The sequence below is a fragment of the Drosophila santomea genome, chromosome 3R (genome assembly GCF_016746245.2).
Source record: "Drosophila santomea strain STO CAGO 1482 chromosome 3R, Prin_Dsan_1.1, whole genome shotgun sequence".
Classification (NCBI taxonomy): Eukaryota; Metazoa; Arthropoda; class Insecta; order Diptera; family Drosophilidae; genus Drosophila; species Drosophila santomea.
Genome location: NC_053019.2, coordinates 15,988,669 through 16,005,613, shown reverse-complemented (window position 1 = coordinate 16,005,613; position 16,945 = coordinate 15,988,669). Strand labels below are relative to the sequence as shown.

The 16,945-nt window shown below is 47.0% G+C and overlaps 2 protein-coding genes across 4 annotated transcripts; one reads left to right on the top strand and one right to left on the bottom strand.

Annotated features, from left to right (window-relative positions):
• Positions 1-43: 43 nt before the first annotated feature.
• LOC120451704 (protein Cep78 homolog) lies at positions 44-16,172 on the bottom strand. Of its 2 annotated transcripts, XM_039635604.2 has the most exons (10): positions 15,818-16,172; positions 15,602-15,736; positions 15,463-15,538; positions 2,935-3,265; positions 2,669-2,859; positions 2,443-2,619; positions 2,082-2,256; positions 1,570-2,032; positions 1,078-1,513; positions 44-1,005 (listed from the first exon to the last, which is right to left on the bottom strand). In XM_039635604.2, the coding sequence occupies exons 4-10, from the start codon at positions 3,260-3,262 to the stop codon at positions 340-342; spliced, it is 2,436 nt and encodes an 811-aa protein (XP_039491538.1). In that variant the 5' UTR covers positions 3,263-3,265; positions 15,463-15,538; positions 15,602-15,736; positions 15,818-16,172; the 3' UTR covers positions 44-339. The 2 variants fall into 2 exon arrangements, with proteins under 2 accessions (XP_039491538.1, XP_039491536.1); XM_039635602.2 differs by lacking the exons at positions 15,602-15,736; positions 15,818-16,172 and adding an exon at positions 8,417-8,505 and having other exon boundaries at positions 15,463-15,515.
• On the top strand, positions 3,857-15,410 carry LOC120451703 (cadherin-23). 2 transcript variants are annotated; one of them, XM_039635600.1, is made up of 12 exons: positions 3,857-4,450; positions 8,158-8,520; positions 8,924-10,154; positions 10,219-10,419; positions 10,477-11,281; positions 11,354-12,417; positions 12,472-12,653; positions 12,711-13,123; positions 13,203-14,269; positions 14,334-14,728; positions 14,798-14,942; positions 15,005-15,410. In XM_039635600.1, exons 2-12 carry the CDS (start codon positions 8,241-8,243, stop codon positions 15,201-15,203), a joined length of 5,982 nt encoding a protein of 1,993 aa, XP_039491534.1. In that variant the 5' UTR covers positions 3,857-4,450; positions 8,158-8,240; the 3' UTR covers positions 15,204-15,410. The 2 variants fall into 2 exon arrangements, with proteins under 2 accessions (XP_039491534.1, XP_039491535.1); XM_039635601.1 differs by lacking the exon at positions 3,857-4,450 and adding an exon at positions 8,012-8,095.
• Positions 16,173-16,945: the final 773 nt, after the last annotated feature.

The window sequence follows — 16,945 nt, the reverse complement described above, 5'->3', positions numbered from 1 at the left end:
TTATTTCAATAATACTCCAAAAATAAGTACCAACAAGTTGGCGTAGGGAGCACACAAATAACAAATATTTAATGGAAATCAGTAAGACCAATGTATATTTTTGTACATTTTTGGTGCAGCTTGAATTCGCAGAGGGCAGGGCGTGCAAAGAGGAGTTGGATCCTTTTTGAACTGGTACTGCCCGGGAGTACGACTGCAAATTTAGCGCTCCCAGTGGGGATTCCATCGAATCGAGTTGGCTGCTTTGTGGTGGTGGTACTGCTTGTACTGCTCGGTGTCGCTGCTCCGGCTGCGAATGGTTGCTGGGATTTTGAATGGAAGAACCTAAAGTTGCGGCCCCTAGGCGCTCTGTTCCCGCTGCTTCTGGAGCTGCAGGGACCTGTAGACTTCTCCCGGGCATATGACCTTTTCGTCGCCGACATCGCCCGGCACTCCACCGCCGCCGGCATCTCCGTCACCGGCCTCTTCTGTCAGCGACATGGATTCCGATTGATTGCGCCGCACAAAGACATGCATGGAGGAGTATTTTGAGTTACTACGTAACGTTGATTCCGTGGCCTCCGTCTCGTAGTCGGAGTTCTCCAGCGTAACGTCCGTTGAGGAGAGTTCTTCGTAGCGGGACATATACGACTCCATGTGCATGTCGCCGACTGGAACCGGAAGATCGTCCTCAGGCCGAGGTTTAAGGCGCTTTTTTCCGGTTTTACCAGCGTTCGCTTGTCGCTCCAGATTGCTGACGAACTGCGCCACATGTCCATCACCAACGCCTGCAACGCCACGTTTTTGGACCAGAGCCTCGACCAGGTGAGATGGTCTCTGCCTCCTATGGGATCCGTCACCCACGCCCACCACATAGCCTTTCTCGTAGCCTCGCTTGACTGGCTGCTCATGCTCGTAGTTGTAGCCATAGCCCGTATCACCTCCGCCCTCGTATCGCTGGCCAGGATTCACCATCACATGGTCGCCAATGTCCGTTTCAAATTGCACAGAGGGATTGAGCTTGAACTGGGAATATATGGAATCAACAGGTTAATAAATTAGTAATACTGATAGTTGTATGTACTGGAGGATACTCACATCTCTCTCGTTGGCAAACTCATGATCCGACTTGGACTCGCGATTCTTGTTGGCTGCCTCCTTGGGATTGTTTTCAGCATACTTTATCTCACTGCGAACCTTGCGCACCTGGAGCTGTTTGCGTTGCACCTGCATCTGCTGTTCGTAGTGCAGTTGCTCCTCGTTCTGCAGCTCCGAATCGCATTGACTTTGCTCCGGCTGCTGCTCCTCCTCCTCCTCCTCCTGCTCATCCTCCACCTCTACCTCCTCCTGCACCTCGCGCAGATTTCTCAGCTGCTGCTCCAAGGAAGGAAGCTTGATCTGCATGGGAGAGGCTTGCCGTAGCAGCTGCTGCTCCTTGCGCAATGTGGCCATCTCGCTGCGGGGTGTGACTTCTGGACTGGTGACCGCACTGTTCACCAGCCGGTTGAAGTGCGACTGGCGGTAGCTCTGGGAACTGTAAAGAAATTCCATTAGATAGGCGTTTTCGATTTGGATATTGAGTTTGCCCACTTCTTGATGACTTCTGGCATGACCTCATTCCGCACCACATATTCCCTGGAAGTGTTCGTTTGTGATCCTCCCTCCATGACCTTCTCTTGAACCATGTGATTGGAGTCGGATCTCATGAGTTGGTGGCTGAGCTTCTCGTTCAGCTTCTCGGCCTTCTTACGCAACGTTCGCTCGAAGGAGAGCTGCTCCTCCAAGGCTTTCGTGTGGGACAGCAGTTGGGAGACGGTGACCTTTTTGTTCTTCGGCAGGCTCTGCAGCCCGTTGACGCAGCTAAGGTCATATTCCGGCTCCTGTTTCTCCTCTGGTGAAGAGCCCAGACGATCATGGATACTCCGCTGCAGGAACTTGCTGATTCCTTCGTTGTTCCGCACACTGAACTCCGTGATGGCCGTGTTCAGCTCCAGGCAATCGAGGATCAGATTGGCTCCGATGTCCGTCAGGCCGCAGCCCTCCATGTCGATTTCTGTGGGGTATTTGATTTGTATGGATTGCACTATTCGGACTCCACTTACTCTTTATCCAGGCATCCTCCTTCAGCACCTCGGTGATCCATCGGATGCCCTCGTCGCCAATCGCCGGATTGTCAGCCAATAGAACCGTGCGCAGTCCGCCAATCGTGTTCACATCCACGCTGCGGTAGCGGAGAGACTTCTCCCAGCCCTCCGTGAATCGGGTGATCTTTTGCATCTGGGGTACAAAACACATTTGGGTTAACTAGGGCGGTCTTTAACTGAACACACATCATGTTATGTATGTATGAGCCCAGCTTTGAAGCACCGTCATTAAGGATAATAAAAATATGCATTGTAAGCCATTGAAATCGCAGGGATATATATTTTTGAAAGGATAGATTTAAGGGGATTAAGGGATTACCTTGAGCATTTCGGCCACGTGCTCGGCTCCCTTGGAAGTAAGTCCGCATTCAGTGACGTCAAAGACTTCGATGCGATTCAGGTATTTGGCGGTGTTGCAGACCACCTCGCAACCTTTATCACCAATGTTGGATTTACGAAAACTCACTGTTTCGAGGCATTCGTTGTCGGCCAATGCCTGTGAATGGATACATGTGAACTTAGATACGTGAAACATCTCAACCTACCTTGGCAATGGTCTCGATGTAGCCATCATGCAATGGCAATCCCTCCAGCTTCAACACACTTAGATTTTTGTTGCTCGAAACACAGTTGGCAATCGCCTGGACCAAACTGTTGAATATAAATCGGGTGTAGATAACTGGTCGCTGCCGAAAGAGACGGGCACGTTTCTCTGTGTCAATGGGATCAATGTTGGCTGCCGAAAAGAAGGAATAAAGAAGGAGGTACCATTCACATTCCATACCCAAACTGAGCACCACAGATCACCTACTTTGTGGATATGTGCGACGCAGACGCACCACCAGATGCTGAAGCACGAGGTCATAGTGGAGTGCCTCGGTTAGAAGCTGCCAATCGCTGACCGCCAGCTTATCGCCGCACAGCTCCAGGAAGGTGGTGGTCGCATTCGACTTGCTGCGGATGTCCGGCACCGGAGTCAGGTTCTTGGCCCGGCACAGCTCCAGATAGCGGAAGTGGAACGAGCGGCTCTTGCTGGACTTCTTCACCAGGGGTGGAACCGACACCACCACCGTGTTGGCCTTCCGTGCTAGCTCCCCGGAGTGGCCTTTTCGCATCATAGTCACTCGAGCCGCGGACATGTTCTATGGAAAGTAGTTACGTTAGGTAATTCACAGCTCTGGATTAGATTGACAGTGTAAAAATGATTAGGCATGTACTGTTTATGCGAGTTCCTAGTAATATTTAAGATAGAAAACGGATTAAATAAATTCCAAGATAACAAGATTTGGGTCGCTATTACCTCAACACCTTCGATATCTTATTTTCAATAGATGAAAAACCGTTTAAAATTGGTTTGTTAGGTGGAAAGCTCAGTAGCTTGGACCAAGTGTAACCTTCAAATTGCATAAGCGCACGCACTTCCGGTTTCCGCTGACCGCCGTTTCCGGTGTCTTCCCGTCTTTCCAGTCTTCCAGTGGGCGCCCAGTTGCGATCGAGGAGCGAGTAACGCAAATTGTAAACAAACAGAGCTCACCCACCGCCCACTTGGCATTAGCCGGTGGAATTTACGCTTGGCTAATTACTCGCGTGCCTCTGCTGCGTTACTCTCTCTTCGGTTTCAGTTCCGACCCGGCTATATCTTTCTCTCCCGCCAACAGGGTTGCCAAGCCAACTATTTCGGCCATAGCGCGATTCCAGCAGAGCTGCGAAGTCTCGTTAGCTTGTTTTCCAAAACCCAACGTCAGTCGTCGAGCGGCTGTTGTGGTAAACACTACGTTCAAAATTCGCTTTCCGCGCAATCAACACTCCGTTGGGTTTTCCGCTTTCCGTTTTCCGTTTCTCGGGTTTCGAAAGTGCAAAATAGCCTCCGTTGTAATTTATTCGTTTTGCCAAGAAGCCGACACACTGCGTGTTCTACGGCACGTTCCGTTGTCGCTGGCGGCGCAAAGTGTCATCAAGTGATCTGACCACCACCAGTCCAGGTTTCGAGGCCCCTTACCACTAGCACCACTCTTGTAAAGTCGAGTTCCGGTTCGTGCATTGCCCAATTTCGAAGCGTGCGACACGTTTATTTTATGCGGTTTCATCGTGTACTCCATATGTGTGTTCTGCGGGGTTCTTTGACTTATGCCTAATTACCAGTGACGTCGAAGCCTTTTCGAAAATGTGTCAGCCACGAAGTTCGTCAGTTCTCTGCTAGTTGTTGAAAGACACTCGAGTGTGACACTGTTGGTTGGCTTCCAAAATAATTACCTTATTATTAAAAAGGACCCCACCAGAAGACCGCCAAAGGATACTCGGTCTATAGGAATATCTATTTTATAGGGGTAAGTAAGCGAAACCGGTCTGCATTCCTGTCCTGGCATGTGCCCATCTTTTGATGAGGGGCGTAGTTAGGAGGCTTCCTCGCAAGGAGTTGTTGGGGGTGAACAAACAAGCACTACACCGAAAGAAAATGGAATCAAAGGACCTGAGTGCAAATGCAACTATAAGGTTTGATAAAATCGAAAGAGCTTAAGCTTTATTTATATTAAAGAAATGGTAATTGATTCCTATACCTTCTTACCAGCACATACAAAAATCATTTTATATGGTTATGCGAAGGTATGAACTCTGTGCAAAGACCTTTTATAATTATCTTAATGTTTAAAGGTCGATCCTTACCTATCCATTGCATTAAATGGTATTAGGTACTGATGAAAATGAAATGTTTATTAGCTAGTTTAAATGCTGTTAAGAGTCTTAGCTCTTGATTGTATAATTCGCACATAGCTTGCGAATTCCTGCGCACGGAAGCCTGAAGTTCAACCGACATCTGCTCTTCTTGCAATACTGCGAGTAAGGCCAGAGCTCGTGTCAAGGACTTGGCTGCTCTTCCAAGACCAGCCAGTCCAATAAATTGTTTAATTACCCCGAAATGTGGAAATACTTGCAAAGCAGATGCAAATAGAGAAGTGCAAAAACTTGAGCCAGAAAAGGAGCCGGAGTGTAACGGACAAATTGCTCGCGACACCAGCGATGAATGTACGAATGTGTAGTACAACATCTAAGCCAGGTCTCGCAGCTTGGCTCGAAAAGTGAGACGGATGCGGGCGTCGCTTGAACCCGGGCTATGATTCAAAAACCAAGCCACCGCAACGGAGTCAGCTCAGCAGCTCCACAGCTCCGAAGCTCTCCTGCCCCCCAACTCGTCGAGCTCCTTTTGTTTGCCAGCCAGCCGGCAAACAATCGTTGGCTGCTGGCGTTGAACTTGACTGTCGGAGTGCCGCACATATCGGAATCGATGGGCATGACAAAAGGGCCCTAATACGGGGGAGGAAGTGTTCAAATTGGAGTACTCGGAACGCCTGAACCCCTGAACGCCAGGGGAGCGATTGTTTGCTCGCGGGCCGGAAACTGGAGGCAACATTGGTCACAACACGATACCCGCCAATCTCGATCTCCACTCGGCTGCACTCGGAGAAATATTGATAGATAACTTTTTTTGATTTTAGCAGGGTTATATAATGTCTAACGTTTGCTAATTAATCGTGTTTCATAATCGTTTGCAGATAGTTTACTGATCTATGAATTTCTTACTACAACATATATGTAGCTATCATTTCGAGGAATAAGTTTTAGTATAAGCTAAACTTTTTTCCTAGCCAGGCATATATTTTTCCCGGTGTACATATGTGACTGCCTCTCTCAGGCGGGCTTAACATATTTAATATAATTAAGTAAGCCCCTGGCTGCCGTGGAAAGTCATGAACCGGCGATTATTGGAGCTGGAGAAGAAGGGGGCGGGTGGAGAAAGAGCGGGGAACTTGTCGCAGTGGCAGACAAATCAAAATTGTTTATTGGGATTTCCATTTCGGTGGCGATTACCTTGGAGCTGCCAGTTTGCTTGCGGTTAGCCCAAAAGCCGCAAGATTGGCGACGCCAACCGCCGTTGAAAACCGCATACGTTGGACACATTTTCGCAAAGGATTTCACTTTTTGGACCTCTTGAAGGGGGTCAGAACTTGTCCGAGCGTGAACCCTGCTGCTGCGACCAGAGTCACCGAAGTTTGCTCGGATTCGGATTGAGATACATCACATGTGTATCTCGCAGGTCGCAGAGGTACATATCTGAGCTGCGGAAAGGCGCCGTCGTCATGGTGGCTGGGCCACTTCTGCCATTTCAGCCACTTCTGCCACTGCTGCCACTTTCCACTTACGTAAATCCGAGGGGAAATGGCAGTGCAGACCCTTGACTGATTTTGCTGATCTTGCCGAGGCGGCGTAACTTATTAATTTGCCTTAATTCAGTGGGTTTTAGCTGTGTGGAAAATTGGCAGCAAGAAAGTGGGAGTGTGTCTACTCCACTAATGGAGTTAATTAAACGAAATGTGGTTTTGAATGGTCTATTAGGAGGAAAGTGATAGCCCACAAATTGGGCTAATGAAAAGTGTGGCGGAACTTGCTCCGTCCGCATTTCCTGTATTTCCTAACTAATTGGAAAGCTATAAGATATCCAATAAACAACATATGTAACAGAACAAAAGCATAAATAGTTATGTACCAAGTAAAGTGTTCTCTTCAGTGCGATGGGTGAATAATCGACAGCTATGATAACCCCGATTCGACTGAGGCAGTGCAGCATGAAATTGCCTGGGCAGCAGAGCATCCAAATCCCTGCATCGTCCAACTGACCAAACAACCCAATTGCCGACGTTACACAAACATGATGGCCACGGATGCATGGATAATTATCCGCGGACGGCGATGGAGAGAATCAGCCGCCCAAAAGCAGAAGATGTGGCAGATACAAGATACAGATACAAGTACTGCTAGTGGTAGTGGCAGTCGCACCATTGAAAATGTTGCATGCGGCGCGTGTTGAAAGCGAAATCAGGCGCAGATTGTGATTACTTTTGAATCACTTAACCGTGATCAGTTAAGGCGACTCTCTAACGACCTTGCTGCTTGCCACGATCTTTCCCGGCGATAAAGAGGTTGATGCAACCTGCTGTGGCTGCCACATAATTAACCATCCCATCTGAACTCACAAATCAATTACAGTCAACCAAGGCATTTACGATGGCAACCCATTAAGAAATTGCCGAGCGGCAATTGCGAAATCAATGAACCACAGTTGGCAAATCTCGCGGATCTGCAGCTCAAAACTTGCGATTGCAAATGAGCCTAACCGAGTTGAACCCGCAAACAATGGCATTAATAATGCATATATGCATCTGCATTTGACAGATGCAGTCATCGCTCTACAAATGCATTTTTCACACGCACCCCCCTGTGAAAAGATAAGCCGCAGGCGAGATGGAGATGCCAAAAGTGTAGCAACATCATTAAATAAGCGAAAATGCGGTTTTCATTAAGCTCATGCATGATAACTTCATCTTTTAGGGACAGCTTTCAATTTTCACTCCACTTGAGCGAGAACTTATGCGCAATTTGCTTGAAATTTGCAATGAGACAAATCTGGCACATGTATAAGCCAAAGTAGTAATAATTGCCGGGCAGTTTAGAAAACGTTCCGCTCGTTAAGCCACATACAAAATAACAATCAAAACCCGAAGGCAGCCGCGAAGAAACCCATAAAATTTCTTTAGCGGAATTCCAGGCTGGCGCTGAGCCAGCATTTAAGTAAACTGAACTGAAGTATAAAAAGTATAAGCCAATAAAGAGCTGACGCTTAATTAATTTGAGCATACAACTTTCGCAAAGATCTGCTGCTGGCCAATCCACTGGCCAATTCTCACGCAGAACAGACGGACATATAGAACACCTGTGTACCTGTAGACACGCAGACTGCGAGTCCAGTTCCATTCGGATTTCTTAATGCACGACCCAATTCAGTTCTTGTTTCTTTTTCGGCGAACGAACGAGGTTCAGCCCAGAACTCCTCTAGTGGATGTTCCACCACTTGAAGTTACCTTCTCGAGCGAAACTGCCGGCGGGTCACAGATCACGGCCCATAAAACGTGCAACATGTGGGGAAAATGGGTTAACACTCTCCACTCGCTTCTGTCGTAACACTCTGTCTATTTTCTAGGTGTCGCCGCTCGATTTTACCAGTCATGTGTTAGTGACTCTAGCCAGTAACCCCAAGGTGTCGTCCCCAAAACGCCACACACAATGCACAACGAACCGCAGACGCAATCGAATGGGAATGGGAATGGGAATGGAATCGACAGCATGGACTACAAGAAGGTGCGCTTAAAAGGACGAAGGCAGCCAACTTTCCCTAGATATATAAGCTCCATTCCCATAACCATCCCCATCCCCATCCCCATCCAAGTCATAATACTCACCACACTAATCAGCTTGGTTGCCTCAAATCGACCGCCGCGTTTCGCTATCGACGGCCAGTCGGAGATTGTACTGCGTCTGAAGGAAAGTCCTGAAACGAAAGTGGGTAAGTCAAAAGCAAATATTAATGATTCAACTGATTTCTGAAGAACAAATTCTTTGCCCAAAATTCAGCTGATACATTGAAATCATCTTATCACATAATTGTGCAATATCAGACAGTAGCATTATTAACTATACTCGTATGAAGAATGGTAGTGTGTCATGTCTCAACAATTTTGAGCTAAACTTTTAATTATCTTGCAGTTGTGCAAAATAAAATCTGAGTATAAATTCGATCTGATATGAAAAAGGGCAATGTGTCGTGTCTAAAATTGGTTTGCTTATCCATTTTAACGATTTATAATCAACTTTCGCTGAATGGCTTTTCATTTCCTATAAGAAATCTGAAAAAAGCGATAGTAACTTAATTATTTTATTGAATTTTTGCACTTTTCTTCGCTCTCAAGGAACCCTGATATACACGCTAAAGGGTTACGATCCGGACAACGATCCGCTGACCTTTGGCAAGCGCAACTCGCATGATAGCGAGATCATTCGGATTGAGAACACCAATGGCAACGAGGCCAAGGTCTTTTTGGCCAAGGAACTGGATCGGGAGCTGCAGGACGAGTATGCCATAGTGCTAACGCTGACCGACAGCCACTACAGTGATCACAACTATGTGACGCAGAGCTTTTTGCTCCTGGTGGAGGACATAAACGATAATGTGCCCACCTTTCTGCCCTACCAAAACGCCATTGAAATACCGGAGGGCAGTGCACCGGGAGTGGTCAGCACTCTGGAGGCCACGGATGCCGATGAAGGTGCCTATGGCCAGGTGGTTTACTATCTGCAGGAACTGGATGGCGACAACGATGTGTTCTCCATCGCTACCCATCAAGGAAAGGGCATTTTGAGGTTGCAAAAGGAGTTGGACTACGAGCGGAAGAGTCTGTATCAGTTGAGAGTCCTGGCCATCGATCGTGCCAACCAGGGACCGATCAATACAGGAACTGCTGCCATCCTGGTGAAGGTCAAGGATCTGGAGGATCAGCCGCCGGAGTTCGTAGAAGTACAGGCAGTGGCCCGAATTGCCGAGGATGCTCCAGTGGGCACCAAAGTTCTGCGAGTTCGAGCTATAGATGGAGATCGTGGAATCAATAATCCCATAGCCTATTCCCTGGAGGCCAACGATCTCTTCGACATTGATCCGCACACCGGCATAGTTCACACACTAACCAAGCTGGATCGCGAGGAGCAGAGTGATCAGGTGAATGGAGCCCATATCCTGCGTATTTCGGCCACCGAGCTGTCCAAGTCCAATACCCAAATGGCACCCACAACAGTTCGCACCGAAGTCACGGTCATTGTGAGTGATGTTAATGATGAAATACCCACATTCGGAGAGACAGTGTATCGTTGCGAGGTCAACGAGAATGCCCAAACCAACACGCCGCTTAATTTCATCGACGAGGAGGTGCAAAACGTGGTCTTCGATCACGATGAGGGTAACAATGGCACCTTCCGCTTGTTCCTGGATCCGCCCAACGATCTGTTCGAGATCGTACCTGAGCTGGCTGTTAATGAGGCCAACTTTATGCTGCGGGTGAAGAACTCAAAGTCCCTCGATTTCGAACAATTCACCGAGGTCAATTTCACGATATTCGCCAGGGAGGTCGATGAGCCCAGTCGATGGAGGTAAGCTTTTGGTTTGGAAAATGGAAAATGCATATGGAGTATCTAAATATACCTCTTCTTACAGTTCCGCCCATGTGCAGATTTTCATACGAGACCAGAACGATAACTTCCCAGAGTTTAGTCAAACAGTATACAATGCGAGTGTTTTGGAAAACAGCGACCAGGACACTGTCATCACCCATGTCCAGGCGGTGGATGTGGATTCTGGGGACTATGGAACTATGGGTATACGCTACACCAACCTCAGAGGTGGCATTGCTCATTTGTAAGTTGTATATTAAAAACTTTTGGCTAGGGATCTAACATTCCTTTTCTTTCCAAGACTCAATCTGAATCCTATTACGGGAGTGATAACCATCAAGCAGGCAGGTGGAACAGCTTTCGACAGGGAAATCATTTCGCGGCACTATCTCACCGTAGAAGCCATTGACAACGCTGGTCAGGGCAACCGGAATACGGCCCAAATAATCGTGGACATCCTGGATGTGAACGACAATGCACCCACATTTCCGCAACGGCAGTACGAGACCAAGTTGCTGGAAAACCAGGCCGAGTTCGAAACCCCTCTGCAATTGGAGGCCAGGGATGCGGATCTCAATGGCACGGAGAACAGCCAGGTGACCTACGAGATTGTCGAGGGTCTGTACCGCTCCAACTTCACAATAGATCCACAGAGTGGTCTTCTGCGTCCCGTGCACAGTTTTGATTTCGAGGAACTGGTGGATCGGAGCAGTCGCAGAAGTGATCCTCACACGGGAGGATCCTTTAGCATTCGCGAGATCGATTTGCTGGTGCGAGCTCGAGACTCGGGCATTCCCATGCTATCCACTGTGGTTCCTGTGCTAATTTACGTGCAGGATGTAAACGACAATGCGCCGATCTTCCAGAGAACCTTCTATGCCAAGACAGTTCCCGAGGATCTGCCAGGTGGCAGCTCGGTGTTGCAGGTAACGGCCATAGATCGAGACGGATCCGCTCCCAACAATGTGGTGGTGTATCGCATTCAGACGGGTGCCAGTGACAAGTTTATCATCAACTCGGAAACGGGAGTTATTTCCGTGGCTCAGGGTGCCAATCTAGATCCAGATCTCACAGACAGCAAGAGATCGCTCTACACTTTGTCAGTGGTAAGTTCAAAAGGGATTCCATATCCAGATTTTTGTTTGATATAAATCTCCTTTCACCATTGCTTTCCACAGATTGCTTTGGATGGCGGTTTGGGCAATTCGCAGCTGATGACCACATGTACAGTGAACATTAGCATCCAGGACGTGAACAACAAGCCACCTGTGCTGAAGGAAATGCCAGCACTGAAGATCTTGGAGAACACGCCTGTGGGCACACTGGTGTACCGCATCCAGGCGACCGACCTGGACCAGAAGGCCATCCTGCGGTACAAACTGAATCCGGAACACTGTGAAGGGCGAAGTGAAGAGGGTGCGCTGGTGAAGAGTAGCGAGTACGACTTCTTGGGCGCCTTCGAGGTGGACTCCATCGAGGGAACCCTCAAGGTGGTCAAGCTGTTGGATCGCGAAAGAGTCGAGCATATTAAACTGGCCATCACTGTGGAGGATCTGGCGGCGGCCAAGGGCAGGCAAATCGCAGAGGGATTCCTGAGCATTCAAGTGCTGGATGAAAATGATAATAACCCAAAGTTCCGACTGCCCTTTTACCGTCAATCGATCACCGAGAATAGCATCAACGGAGCAATGATTGTGAATGTGCTGGCCTCAGATGTGGACAAGAATCGCACCATAACCTATGCCCTGGAGGGAAATCCCACCTACCGATCCCTAATGCACCTGGACTCGCAGACAGGGGAGATTGTGGTGGCCAGCAAGATTGATCATGAGCAGCATCAGTGGCTCAATTTCAGTGTGAGGGCCACGGATTCCGGAATTCCAGCCAGATCCTCACTGGTGGATGTGTATATAACAGTGCTGGATGAGAACGATAACAATCCGTACTTTGTGGGTGGCAGCAAGAACTACACGATTAGTGAAAATGCAGCTCCTGGCACCAGAGTAGCCACTCTACAAGCTGGAGATGCGGATTCCGGAGACTTTGGCAAAATCACCTTCCTGATGGATCGCATCAGTTCGCAGGGAAAGTTCACCATAGATGCGGACACGGGGGTGCTAACGGTGGCAGATCGTCTGGACAGGGAGTCTAAGGACTCGTACAACCTGGTTATCGAGGCCTGGGATAACTATCAATTCGGATTCCTGGCCGGCGAAAGTCGCAATGCCTTCAAGCAGGTCTTGTAAGTTGTACAAACTATTGCTTTTGACAAACTTAATTCATTTCGTTTTTCCAGCATTTCCATACTGGATGAGAACGATAATCCTCCGGAGGTTAACTTGCCTATGAGTTGTGTCCTAATCACTGAGTATCACGAGTTGCATGAACGAGTGGCCAGCATAGTGGGCAAGGATGCAGATGACCCAACTACGCCAAATGGAAGACTTGATTTCGCCATTACCCAGGGCAATAAAGATGGTAAGAATTTTATGGGAAAAAAACTTTTTCAGTGAATAAATTAATCTGTACTTAAAGGCATGTTTGAGTTGCGTCAGATGGACGCTTGGAATGCCCAAATCTTCGCCAGCAAGAGTTTGCGCAATAGGTATGGAAACTATAGCCTGACCATAACAACGCGAGATATGGGCCTTCCAGCCAATATTGTGCACAGCACCTTGGATATTTGTGTATCGGACTTTAATGATCACGCTCCGGTTTTTGTGAGACCACTCCATAACACCACCGTTCGGATTCCGGAGAATGCGACGATCGGAACCCTGATACTACAGGCTTATGCCAGTGATGGCGATATGGGGCAGAATGCTTTGGTGAGATACAGGCTCAAACCCGATCCCTTGGGCAGCTATAAAATGTTTGAAGTGGACGGCAGCACGGGGGAGCTCTTCCTGAAGGAACAACTAAACCGCGAAAAGCAGAAGATTCACGAGGTAAACCTCTTTACAAAACCAAATTATAATGTATAACAACAAAAAGAGAATATACTATATGATATATTTTAAATTACAGATACGCATAGAAGCCTATGATCAGGGCTTGCCGACCTCGCTGAGTTCAGACTTGGATCTAACCATTTATGTTCGGAATGTCAACGATTACGAGCCTCAGTTTATGGTTAACGAAATATCCGTGAACTTCACGGAGCACGCAGATCCGGGTTCTGAAAGGATAAAGCTACCGGACACCATAGACAAGGATCAGTTGGACTTGGACGATCCAAATGATACGCCCAGCCAGGTGTGCTACTTTATAGTGAATGGAAACGAGGCGGGATACTTTCGACTGGATCCCGAAACCCATATATTGACTGTCAATCGCGAACTCGATCGCGAGGTGGTAGCCAACTTTACGCTGTATGTTCGTGCCACTGAGAACTGCAGAAATGATTCTTTATCTGGAGGCGACAAACGTCGACGCATGGGAATCGAGATTAACAATAGACTAGGAGGCATTGTGCATAATCAACAACTAGGCTACGATCGTTTCAAGCATTCTCGAAATTTAAGATCGGCAGAGAGTAGTGAGTACGGACCAGAAGACGCAGAGATGTCATCGTATGAGGCCTATGACAGTAGTCAGGAGGAACCATCTGGAGGATTGGCAACAGCCCATCCAGAATTGGACAGCACTGTGGTGAAAGTGAAGGTGCGAGTGCTGGACATCAACGACAATCCACCGCGATTCCGTTCCAAAATCTTTACTGGTGGCATAACGACCAATGCCGATTTCGGTTTGAAATTCATGCGAGTGGAGGCCACAGATGCAGATGAAGGGGAAAATGGAAAGATTGGATACTATCAAGTGGGTGAAATCCGGCAGACACTTTCCGAGGGATTGGAGAACGTACGCAAGGCTCCCTTTCTGCTCGACCAGGAAACCGGAGAGGTGCAGCTGAACTTTGACCCACAAAAGGGAATGAAAGGCTATTTCGATTTCGTGGTCTTGGCCAACGACACCTCCGGAATGAAGGATGTGGCCCACGTGTTCATCTACCTGTTGAGAGAGGACCAAAAGGTTCGATTCGTGTTTCGACTTCAGCCGGATGAACTGCGATCTCGAGTGTACTCCTTTAGAGAGTAAGTTTAAATTCGTGTTCAATTAAACCTTCTTATGTAATTTTCTTTACTTACTACAAATTAGCACCCTGAGCAACATTACAGAATCGATCGTAAACATCGATGAGATTAAGGTTCATGAGAACAAGGATGGTTCGGTGGACAAGACAAAGACGGATCTGTACATGCATCTAGTCGAGCGGGAGGATAACTCCATTTACGAGGTATCCGAGGTGCTCAAACTGATTGACACGCACATCGAAAGCCTGAATGGGCTCTTCAAGGAGCTCAACGTGCTGGACACGCAGGCGGCAGAGGCTCAGCTCCTGACCGCAGGACCCACCCGAGGTCCTTTATTCGTGTGGCTGATATTCACCAACCTCTTTCTGGCCACTCTACTGGTAGTCACTATAGCTCTGTGCGCCTCCCAACGGAATGGATACCGCCGGCAGCTGAGAGCCGCCAAAGTCAATATATTCCGTAAGTACAGATCAAAATTTAGAAAAAATAATATATAACTATTGTTTTTCCTACACGAAACCCATTAAGGTGGCCACTCCTCGATGTCCCTGCAAAACGCTCAGGAGCCGGCCACTCGAGTGCCGAATACCAACAAGCACAGTGTCCAAGGATCAAATCCTATTTGGCTGAAGGGCTACGACAACGAGTGGTTCAAATCAGAAGAAAGTGGCAGGTGCGTTAGTGGAAATCACTAAATCTTCCCCTACTTAAGTATAAAAATGCATTTTTCCTTAGTATTGGTGGCCACGACTCTTTGGATGACAACTTTCTGGCAGTGGCCACACAGGATATGCACGAAACCCTCAAAGGAACCGCCAAACTATTCAACAACGGCAACGATCTTAACCGGCACTTTAACCTCTACAATCAAATCGACAAAATGACCAACAATGCTCAGATCCTGGCCCGAAAACTGGAGACCACGGAGTTATAGCCACAGACAGTCCACATTATTTATTGCACCTAGGTTAAGGATAGTTTAAGTTTAGCTCGTAGGAACCTTGTAAATATATCGAAGCTCAAAACACAGTTTTAGTCCTGCTATGTCCTGCGACAGGCACATTCGTACAAATTAAGGAACTTGTATTAAGTAATAAAGTAATAATTGTCGGTGATAACTACACATTATTTAAATCAATTGAAATGGGTAAATATAACAATTAAAACATTGATGGTCTTAAAATGAAACTCACCTTTGATTCGGGTCCTCAATTAGAAAATAGCTTTGTGTTCAGCAATAATGATATAAAAAATATACGTAGTGCACAACTGGAGGCGAAGACCGAGTGGAGTTAGTAGGGTATGGAGGAGGAGTATGTGGCGCCCACTTACCACGCTTCGGTATCCCCGTGGCGCCGCTCTGAAAACTGGCGGCAGCTTACAAACGTACAAAAAAAGTGACTAATCGGGGAGACGGCAGCTCAGATAGGCATTTGTATGCATCACAACCGACAGCAAACGACGCGCCTGCTGGGATATGATGTAAAAATCGCTGCTGGATATGGATGTGGGACACCCACCAGGAACAGGAAATGCCACACCACTCACCTTGGCAAAACGGGGATAGTCCAGACCAGATCTCTGGTCACGTTTTTTGCTCAGTTGCTCTGGATGCTGAATGCTCCTTGCGATTAGATGCGATTGGGTTGTGGTGGTCGAGCAGGGAGAACAAAATAGAAAATATTTAATTTTCAATGTAACCTCTGAACTTGAAACCTCGACCGCAACTCGACGAAACGCACTGAAAGAATCCTGGGAAGGATTAGCGGGTTTCTTAATCGGCGGTTCCGCGGATGTTTTTGTATTTTGTTTTCGGGAGTTACTCGGAGTATGTGTCAAGGCAAACGAACTGTTTCCTAGGAGAAAATGATGTTGTTAAACGAATGTGAGTCTCTGAAAATCTGTGCACCGCCTGCCGAGATTCTCCCACTTTCTTCTTTCCTACTTTCCCTTATCCAGCTGAAAATTCCCCATACCGATTTCCCGATGGATCAATGACAAGCCAGGATGCTTTGGTTTTTTTTACTAAAAATACTGTATTATATTTTCAGGGTAAAATATTCTGTTGCCATAAAATCAATCAATTCTTTTTTTCATTTGCTTCGATTTGTTTTATTTTTTTTTTTTTTGTTTCGTTTTCTTAAAGTATTTTGTTTCTTTTTTTTTTCGTTTATAATAGTTACACAAATTAGATCACAAAAATGCACGTAAATTACAAAATGAAATTGTACCTCATACCGAAAACAGACAAAATTTCAAATGGTGAAAAAGAGGCGGCTACTGGAGGGATGCGGGGTTTCTGTTCATCGCTACAGTTCTTACAAAGTAAAGTGTTATAAAAATAGGGTTTAAAGCATATAATCAAATACATGGTTTTGTAGTTTAGATCAGAGTAAAGTGTGGACCAAATCAATCAGTAAATCAATCAACCCAGCAATCGGTAATCAACTAACTCAAGAACGAATTCATACGTTTATATATATCTATATAGGGTTTTAGAGATAGAGAGTGAGAGTGTGGGAGTTATTATATATCATATTTTACAGAGTTCCATTATGTTTAAATTAGTTCCTTCTGCTCTATCGTTTCGCTACGCCCAAACGAACGTTCCTATGAAAGATGCAAGTGTTTGAGTGTGCCATGGGTGCATTAACGTAATGAAAATTCGATGCGTGA

Coding starts and splice junctions, on each gene's coding strand:
- LOC120451704 (XM_039635604.2), bottom strand. CDS start 3,262: ATGTCCGCGGCTCGAGTGACTATGATGCGAAAAGGCCACTCCGGGGAG. Junction 1,514..1,569: donor ATGCCAGAAGTCATCAAGAA/GTGGGCAAACTC, acceptor ATTTCTTTACAG/TTCCCAGAGCTACCGCCAGT. Junction 1,006..1,077: donor AGTTTGCCAACGAGAGAGAT/GTGAGTATCCTC, acceptor ATATATTCCCAG/TTCAAGCTCAATCCCTCTGT.
- LOC120451703 (XM_039635600.1), top strand. CDS start 8,241: ATGCACAACGAACCGCAGACGCAATCGAATGGGAATGGGAATGGGAAT. Junction 14,729..14,797: donor CGCCAAAGTCAATATATTCC/GTAAGTACAGAT, acceptor AAACCCATTAAG/GTGGCCACTCCTCGATGTCC. Junction 14,943..15,004: donor AAATCAGAAGAAAGTGGCAG/GTGCGTTAGTGG, acceptor ATTTTTCCTTAG/TATTGGTGGCCACGACTCTT.